The 9,926-nt window shown below is 36.5% G+C and overlaps 1 protein-coding gene across 3 annotated transcripts in view; it reads right to left on the bottom strand.

Annotated features, from left to right (window-relative positions):
* Positions 1-1,938: 1,938 nt before the first annotated feature.
* The window catches only part of LRP12 (LDL receptor related protein 12), a 49,779-nt gene continuing 41,791 nt past the window's right edge, over positions 1,939-9,926 (bottom strand). For all 3 annotated transcript variants that reach the window (XM_086880852.1, XM_086880859.1, XM_086880868.1), the window contains 3 exons: positions 8,591-9,692; positions 7,661-7,793; positions 1,939-5,153 (listed from right to left, as the gene is read on the bottom strand). In XM_086880852.1, coding sequence (XP_086736978.1) covers positions 4,290-5,153; positions 7,661-7,793; positions 8,591-9,692 — 2,099 coding nt within the window. In that variant the 3' untranslated portion in view covers positions 1,939-4,289. The remainder of the gene's footprint in view (positions 5,154-7,660; positions 7,794-8,590; positions 9,693-9,926) is intronic.

Raw genomic sequence — 9,926 nt, 5'->3', positions numbered from 1 at the left:
TCTCCTTTACATTTTGCATAAGAAACCCTTATTATTTGTTAGGAAGTCCACACTGAACCATAACTCCTTCTTTCTTTCTCTTATATATTCTTAATTCGACATGTCCTACACATTATAGTTTATTTTTGGGAAGGTCTACTGCAATTGACTGTCTCAAAAAAAAAAAAAACCTTTGTGCAGTGTAATACGTCTATATTCCTTTAGAGTTTCTACTCTGCTTTATTACAACTTTTCCAAAATTCAAATTCAAAATGCAGTGACACATCTTTTAATATTTTTTTTTCACTTCCTGTGTTTTCCACCCATTTCTCTCCTACACAGGCAGCATACAGGATTCAACCTGAAAAACTTCACTTGCATTTGAGTCTTTTCTTTGGTTCTTTGATAACAGGATGCAACTTGGTCACAAGGAGAAATTAATGCTGGAAGCTAAACTCTTCTGCTAGATTTACTGTGCATGTAAAAATATCACAAACACTAATTTGTGCCTGGATATTCACAAAGATTAGCTAAATTGTGTTTACAGTAAATGCCCTTTCTCAAAATGCAGTTAGGAATCACTGACACTGCTCAGAGCGACGTCTCTTATTTCCTCCCCTGGTGACATGGGGAGTCTTGTCCACCTGAATTATCAGATAATGCTTCAGTTTAGTGAATACTACATTCTCTTCCCCCAGGTTACTACTCACCAGCCAGTGGGTACTGCATATGAACAGAAACCTCAGCTAGACATATTGACAGGAATGTTGTGCTTTAAAACTTCTCTGTATCAAGTCCAATAATTATGGACTTTAATTTACTTGGATGAAGGAAAAGCTAACTACAACAATGAAATCCCAGTGGAGGATAGAAGGGGAAGAGTTTCAACTCTCAATCTGCTTACCTCTATGTACTTTACCACTATGAACAAGACTTCTCCCTTGTCCTTTCAGAACACACTGCGTTTTGGGCACTGGAGCTGCAGCTGATGTCCTGGAGGAATTCAGTTATCAACTGCTTATTTTCAGAAACTCACAAGGGAGGAAGAAAAGAGGTAGTCAAAAAATCCCACAAACTGACAAAACACTTCACAAATAGCTTCATCACAACTACAGGAAGATTAAAATGTTTGACTTAAAGCAAGATTTATGGGAAATGTACAGCACTTCCTCAGGACAACTGTCACAGTTAAATATCTGAAGATGTATGTAGGCGAATAAAACATTTTCAGAAAGGAAGCAAAACATCATCCCAACAGGAAAAACCATGATTTGATCTGCAGTGAGTATTTAATACATAATTAAAACAGTATTTGTGTCCCAACCTGAATTGATTTCCCTGGACCGAATTCAAGCTTTGGCACAAGTTCACGCTTTGGCATTTGGATAGAAAATGGAACACATAATAAAGTAACTAATTCCAGCATCCACTCCAGCAGCCTGTTTTTAAAGAAGAGTTATCAGCAATATCTGCTGAACTTGTACTGAAAATGAACTTTGCTTTGGAAACAAAAGTAAAGCCCTTGCACCATCTGCAGCTCAGACAGCCCCACCCCCCTTAATGTTTCAGTGCAAATCAAATGACAAAAAAAGTGTGGCATGTGAAAAAGAACAATGACAAACTCTTTACATGTTTAAATAACTTTACATGAGGAGAAAACTTGCCTCACAATAACCTAGATTCTTCAAAGCTTGTAGATGAAAGTGATTTATTACAGAAAACAAGCTAATTCCACAGTAAATAATTATTTTCTTCAAACTGCCCTAGTATTGTAGCACAGCTAAATTAAGAATCAATTAAACAAAACACTAATTCAAGCTCTCCAGCATAAGAAGAAACAGGGCAGTAACCAATAAAACCAAACTAAACAAACGCAACCAATCACTCATACATTTCCCAAAAGAAAAATCAATCGCTCCCTTTAATACCACTAAGAAAAAGAAAATTCACTGCAATGAATTCACCTCATACAAATATGAATTTTATTTACAATTTTCCAAATTATCAATCAAATCCAACTTCTCAGTTAAATGTGTAACATTTGTCCTTTAAAATAAAATAAACATTGTGTTCTTTTTACATCTGCAATATGGAGTCAGTCCATAGGTACATGCTATTTGGGGCATCTAATGGAACAAATTTAGATCACTGTGTGTGTTTAACACTGAAGGTATTCTGTGAAGACTCTTTCTTTAAAATTTATCTGCCTCAGGGACAAGCATTTCCACAACCGCTTTAGGAAGGTTTAAAAACCCAGCATTTTATACCAGGACATATTGTTCACATGTACTTCAGGGTGTGTTACCATGTTCCTATTGCAAAGCTGCCTGCTCTATAAGCAACACTACTGAAATCAGACTAAAGGTTACCCACAGATTTAGATATTATTCAATGTGAATAAAAATGGCCATTGATGACTTTTACTTGAGGATGTGTAATTATGGGCCAACTTGTACCTGATCTGGTACCAGTGTGATGTGATCTGTTCTGAAACTTGAAACCGCATGGGTCATTATAACAAAATCTTTTACAACTGTATTGCACGTAAGGTTCCTCAAAAGCACAAATCTACATAATTGCATCCTGAACTCAGAATTTACCTGCTAACTCTCATGAAAAAATCAACCAGATGGTAAAATAGATTATTTTTCTCATCCCAGTGTCTGTGAATGAAGAGAAGAGGGAGAAGATATATACACTTTGGAATATATTCAACTGTTTGTTCCTCTGCACGTGATTTGTACTTCAGAGATGAGGATTTAAAAAAAAAATAAAAAGCCAGACAGACCTTGGATTTATCTTTAAAAGTACCTCAAAAACATAACAAAAATTCAATTTAATTTTGATACATATTAAAATTTTAGTCAGTTCTGCCCGACAGCATAACACGACAGAAATGCACAAGACTTTAAACATGCTTTAAAATGACATTCAACAAAGTATTTAAAATTTAATAAATAGCATACAATCACACACAAATACATTTCATACTGGATCTTTAAGCCTACTAAAAACAGACTGGCAAAGAATAAATAAAACAGTAGTTGACAGTTTTGTTTTTAAAAGGTGTAGTTTCTTGTTGTCACACTAGTAGCCACGTATTAACCTGCTTATCACAAAATTGGAAGTTATGAGCTTTTTTCCCCACTGATTTGTTTTGCTCCAACATGTAATATCATAAAAAAATACACTAAAAGGGTTTTCTTTTGGTTTTTTTTAAACAACCAGTCTGTGACCGAGTAAACCAGTTTTTAAATACAATGAATAAATAGGGAATTAGTAAAGCAAATTCAATTGCAACAAAAATGCAACACCCCAAGAAAAGAGCCATGGAAATATATAGCCATTGCAATATTAGACAATAATAGTACTTAAAGTGATAGTGCTTGTGCACTAAGCTCATTAGAGACCTTAATATGATTTTAGTGCAAATCCCTTGAGTCCAAACAAGCTTTATACCCTACAGTATTAGGGAAAGATCTATTACCAGTTGGAACTTATTCTGTAGTGTATTTGTACATATCGGATATTTAAAGAACTAACACGTTGTAATATCTTCGGCCCTTTTTTACTTCAAATCAAAAAGACTAATGACTGGGGATTTTACATACTATTTGGCTTGTACCATATTAGATTGCAGTTTAGGAAAGTCAGTGCTAAAAAAGCTTTTGCCTTTGTCAGTTTATCTATTATGCCTAAATTTCATATATCATTGCATTTTGTACTTCTGAAAGAAAAAGAATGCTACTGGAGAGAATTTCTCCTCCCTTTAATAAGTTCACATTATGATGAAATTCAAGAATATTTAGACAAAGTGTTGAATAAACTCAAAGAAAAGTACATATTTTACATTAACAATCCTTACCAGTATTTAGTATATTAAGTTACAAGTATGTTGGCAATAATACAACAGAGTCAATTCCTAAAGGAAAATAATTCTGTACAAATTCACCTGTTAATATGGGGTTAAACAGGCAGCCAGTAAGTCTTGAGCAGCCATGTTTCAGGTTTGAACTAGAGTACCAGAATAAACTAAATTTGAAACTAATGGGGAAAACTTCAGTTTAAAGAGTAATCAGATTATACTGGATACACACATTGTGTATTCAGAGCTATTAAAATGTTCACTCTTATAGTTCCATAATGTCATCCAGTATAAGAAAAGTTTAATCAACCACACAGGCTAAAATAGCTTTAACATAATGTTGTCCTGGATTTTTTAAAACTAAAAACTAATTTTAACTGTGAAGTACAAAACAATGACAGATATTGCTCCAACTTGTACACAATCTTTCCTAAACAATCCGTACCTAGCAGAGTAATAATGCCTCATCGTCACTAGTTTCATTTTTCACTGTTGCCTCTAAGCAAGTGTCGGGTATCTGGGCAGTGTGCACGATGCCACAGCTCTCACAGGGGCCATCTCGACTGCATGACCTTACACTGTGATGTGTTGCACTGTAAGGCTGTCTAAGCCCTGGTCCTTGATCTGAGCTGAGATCAAGTAGAGGTCTTGAACAGTCATTCATGTCAAAGTCTGATGCTACATCAGAGACTGGAATTAACATTTCAACATCATCATCCTCTTCTCTTCCACTTACCCCATTATCAAGCTGTCTCAAAGGACTTTGGTTCTGATTCACTGAGCTTGATCTCCCTAAAGTAAAGCGTACCCAGCGTAAGCCTTGAGTCATACGGCTTAGTGCGCTCGAGAGCTGGTGGCGTGCGGGACTTGTGCTTGGGGGCTCTACACTTGTCACTTCTCTGCCACCATCCGTGGTACTGCTACTGCTGCTCTGAGCAGAGGAACTCCCACACGCTCCCACTGTGGCTTCTATTGCTGTTGCAGGAGGGACTTTTTGAGGCAAGGTGGCAGCAACACCACCAACAGCTCCTGCTGTGTCTCTTCTTTCATTTTCTGTGTCTGTATCATCAGATTCAACTGAAAACAAACTTCTGTGAGTATTATTTCTTTCAGCTTCTCTACTAGTACTTTGGCTGGCAACATCATCTCCATCTGCCGACACCAATGCCAGCGATCCAGAATGACGTGACCTCGCAAAATTAAAAATTCGATTCCAAATGTTACTTGATCTGCCAGCAATAGGAAGTCTGATTGAGGTAAATCCAAGCTGAGATCGTACTGCCAGCCTCAGGTTTTCCAGAACTGAAGCCTAAATGAGAAGAAAAGCAACAATCAAACATTGACAGTCAGCTGGTGCTGTTCTAGCAAATAAAAATTATAACTCTTGTGAAAAACAGCATTTAAAGAAGTTAAAAGTAGAATCTTAAATATTAGAAAATGTTACACCTTTCTTAATTAGGATCTCGTATATGTAGCAATAGGCTATTAAAAAAAAGTGGGCATGACAAAAGTCTAGATGGTCTAGAAGAAAAAACATTATAAACAGGCAAATTAAGTGGAAATATCTATGCAAAGGCAATAAAAGAGCAATGACTTCTATACAGGGTATATTTCTGCCCTAATCAAGGATCTCTAAATAAAGACAATGTGAAAAGCAAGGCACTGTAGTCTGGATTTGGAACACTAATTGAAGGAAAGTACAACCACAGAGCCAGCAGAGCAGGCATACAAAATCTATTATAAACAGTCTTACCAAAAAAGTAGTCACTGTGAATTTTAGAGTCCAGCACATAGAAACATGTCTCAGAAAGTTTAGGATTTGTTAACGAAGTCTTCCAGAAAGTGTGTACAGCAGCCTTACTTTCAAAAGCTACTGAAGAGACTGCTAGTCAACTTTAAAAATACAGCTCTGAGGGCATGAATCAGTGTTAGGCAGAAAGCACTACACTGAAATTAGAGCATCCAACATTCCTTCCTATAGCTTGAGACTTCTAGCAAGTCTTGAATAACTATCTTCAGCCCTACACAGATTTGCAATCTTAAAATTAGTATTTTGCTGAGAACAAATTTTAACACACCTTCATTTAATACTGACTCCTTTCCCCCAACACTTCAGCATATTAAAAATCAAGTTTTATAATTTATAGAATTCAATTTACATTGCCTTAAGTTTTTACTAATGTTGTCTCCTCTGAAAAACAAAGGTTTTAAACAATGCAACTTCATTGGTTAAATATGAGTAAAGCTTTTATCATGGAAGCATGAATGTTCTAGAATGTTATTTTCATTACATTTCATGGCCTGCTCACTACTATTTCTTATTTCTATGCTAGTTAATTGCTCAGTATAGTTACTTCAGTCTTCAAGGCCACAAGTCTCATTTAAAATACTGATATTCATAATGGGAATTCAGTAATACTCTCACTGTTCTATTGTATATGCATCAATATTTTATGGAGTGTGAAATCATGATTACATATAAATACTATGAAGCAACTACATTTTATTATGTTTAATTACAAAAGTTTGCCATATAATTCCAATATATTCTGAAATGAACTTAAAATGTATCCATAGACATAGTGTTTAATTCAATTAAAGTAAACTAAAAAATAAAGAAAATTTCAGTAAATACAGATTTTTTAAAGCTCCAGTACCAGTCTCTGACTGCAGCCACTACATGAACGGATTTTTCAGAACCGTCCTCTCTATGAGGCGATTTCATTTTAGTAAAATCCAAGATCTTTACATCATCTTTATAGGATTTCAAGATGAAAAAAGGGTCTGAGCAAGCTAAGTTTTTCTAAAAATTGTAATTGTTCCTACACATGTTCATGTACACCAAACTTGAAGTGTCCCACACAGGGCAGGCGTCTGTAGGAAATGCTGGTTTGTCCCAGGTTACTTGTACTAGAGGATTTACACATCTGGGCATGACAACTGCATTGTCTACAGAGACTCTCTTGAGCTAACCCTACTTCAAGAGACTTGTGAACATAGACCCATCATAAACTGGTGAAGGTTAATTTTTTTGGAAAGGAGGACAGCATGCCAAATTTGTAAATGTACAGAATTGGTTTGAAACAGAAACATACTGATCTTTATTATTATATCCACACTAACCCACTGAAAAGGAACAAGGGGTTCTACAGTGTTCACTACAGACATTTATTAAATTCATTAATGAAGTTCAGTGCTAATTTTGCAATCCAAAAAATCTTTATATATTTTAAGACATTTTTAAGTACTTAAGAAGTTTTTTGACAGAAATTAATTTATCAACCAAGTAAGAAATGCACTAATCATCCATCCACCTCTGGATGACTAGAAACTATTAACTGCCATTTACTAGCTTTTACTTTGTTACTCATTCATGATAATTTTATATCACACCCTGTCCTTCTCCATCTTATTATGCACAGCAGGCATGAATGCACCTACACACTGCACATGTGAACTACCATTCTGCATTAGAAGTTTAGGTCTTTGTTCCCAAATCGCAAAGTGCCATCTTGCAATCCTTACTTTCACAACAGTAATAAAGAACACACAATTAGATCTACCAATCTATTACTTTTCATGCAAGAGGGGTTTCTATAGTGTGCATTACTGGCATTATCAACAAAAGAAGGCCTGCAAAAGGAACTGTGGTGTTACCATATAATGATTCTGTTCAAGGGCTAATCATTTGTATAGCACTATTGACTTGAAAGGAGAAAAAGGAAATGCTGTAGAGGAAAAGGAAAGAAAGTTAAAATATCTTTATTTCAGTCTCCTTAAAATTTAAGGCGTCTGCCTGCTATTTTGAAATCTTACCTGATTTGGGGAACAAACAGGGAAATCTTCAACTGGTGGAATTAAACCCTGGGCAATTAATTGTCCATAGGATGGAGGAGCTTCTCTTCTTAACAGTTCAGCCTCAACCCTTGACAAATGAGTTTCAAATGATCTTTCAAAGAGAAAAGAAATTTCACGATACATAAGATACTGATTATATATGTATGTAAATGAAAGTACATCAGACTACTATAATCTGAAATAAAAAATTCACATGATGAAGTTTTGCTAATTTAATTGAAATTTAATTGGCAAAGAATATAAAGTCATTCCTGTGAGCCTGTCCAGCTGAAATGAGAGCAAAAAAACCAACCCAACAACAAATTTCATAAAATCCAAGGAACAAACCAGCCCAAGCCCATGGACTAAATATAAAAAGCATCACGAGTAACGCTTATATTATTGTAAAAGATTGAAGGAAATGTAATCCTGGTATGAACTAGCCTACAAGAGAAGAAACATGCTGTTATGTACAGAACAGTGATATAAATTGCAAATTAATTAGCTGCAGTTTTCCCACACTTCCTTTTTGGTAAAAAAAAAAAGCTTTAACCCTCTCTAGTGAATGCTTCTATCCTCTTTTCTTCACTGGTAGAGTAGTCAGTCCCTGGAACAAAGGTCCCCAAGTTGTGGCACCCAACTGTCAGAGTTCAAGGGGCATCTGGACAATGCTCAGCCACAGGTCTTAGGTTTAGCTTTAGATGTCCTTCAAGAAGCAGGGAATTAGACTATATTCCTTATGGGTCCCTTCCAGTCTGATAAACTCTATGATTAACTAATCTCTTTTTACTATCAAAGGAGCAATGTCTTTACAAATCATGTGCAGCAATATTCATATGTCAATAAAACTACTTCAAGTACGAACAAAAGGAAACACCAGAACATTTAATAAAGTTCAGTTCCACTTACCTTCGCTCAAACATCCTGAGTGAGTACAATTTACAAGTACATCCCAGTGCAATGACAAGCAGCAATCCACAAATAAGACTCCCAATGACAGCTGCAGTTATCACTCTAGTGGGCACAATGACTGGGCAATTCTCTTCATCACTGCCATCGCCACAGTCATCTTGAGAATCACAAACCCAGCTCTCAAACACACAGCGGTTATTTTTACAGTGAAAATTGCCTGGCTGACAGAAGAAGCAATTCTTTTCATCTGAACCATTAGGGCAATGATTCTGGTAGTTGCAGCGATCTGAACGAGGGTAGCAAACACCATTTCGAGAGCAGGGAAACTCATCTCTTTGGCACATGGTGCAGTTGGTTTCATCCCTTCCATTTGGACAGTGCCAATAGCCATCGCAGCGTTGCTGTTCTGTGTAGCACCCCCAATTACCACCACATGGGATTTCCCAGGGCAAACAGAAACCATCAACTTGATAGGTTGCATTGAACCCTCTTGCAGCATTCACTTTGTCAGCACAAAAATGCACTCTTATCTGTCCTGAGGATGAAACAACTGTGAGGGGAGCATGGGAGTCAAATGCTGTCAGTACACGCAACAGCCTCCGTGGATTCTCCTCTAATCCATCGTATATTTTGACATAGTCTCCATAACCTGTACCATCAAGTTTAAAATCGGTGAATCGCAGGATTACTTTGCGATGATCACCAGTGTCTATCAGCCAGGTGCAGTTGCTGCCAGGTGGATAGAAGTCAGGATAGTTGGGAGAACTGAAAGTACCATAAAAGTATTTTAACCACTGCCCACATGTTGGCACATCACAGTCTATTTCATCTCCCAGATCAAGACAATCAATGTTACCATCACATTTTAAAGATTCTGGAAGGCAAGTGTAAAGCTTGGTGAAGCGGGAAAGACACTGGAAGTGATTGTTCACACAAGGCTGAAAGGAAGAAGCTGTTGGAGGATTAGCTTTGGCACAGATTTCTTCGTCCGAGTTGTCTCCACATTCATCCATGTTGTTACATTTCCAGCTTTCTGGAATACACTTCCCATTAGCACAGTGAAACTGATCACAATCACAACTTGGTTCATCAGATTTCCCTGAAAGTAAAAAAAAAAGAGAAAGAAATCTCTTAGAGTTTAGCACTTTATGGTTTGTGTTGCCTATTTATATAGCACACCAGATACCTCAGAAGGACAAAGCAAGTGCCTGAAGTGTCTTTAAACCATGGCAACTTTCTGCAAATGTCAAGACAAAACAGTTTTTTCAAGTCAAAATTCCATCAACACGTCAGCATGAACCTTATCCCTGGCTGATTTCAGTCAAATAACCCA

This window comes from Cyanistes caeruleus, chromosome 1 (genome assembly GCF_971803275.1).
Source record: "Cyanistes caeruleus chromosome 1, bCyaCae1.hap1.1, whole genome shotgun sequence".
Lineage (NCBI taxonomy): Eukaryota > Metazoa > Chordata > Aves > Passeriformes > Paridae > Cyanistes > Cyanistes caeruleus.
The sequence above is the reverse complement of the archived record's forward strand: the minus strand, read 5'-3'. Positions and strand labels throughout refer to the sequence as shown.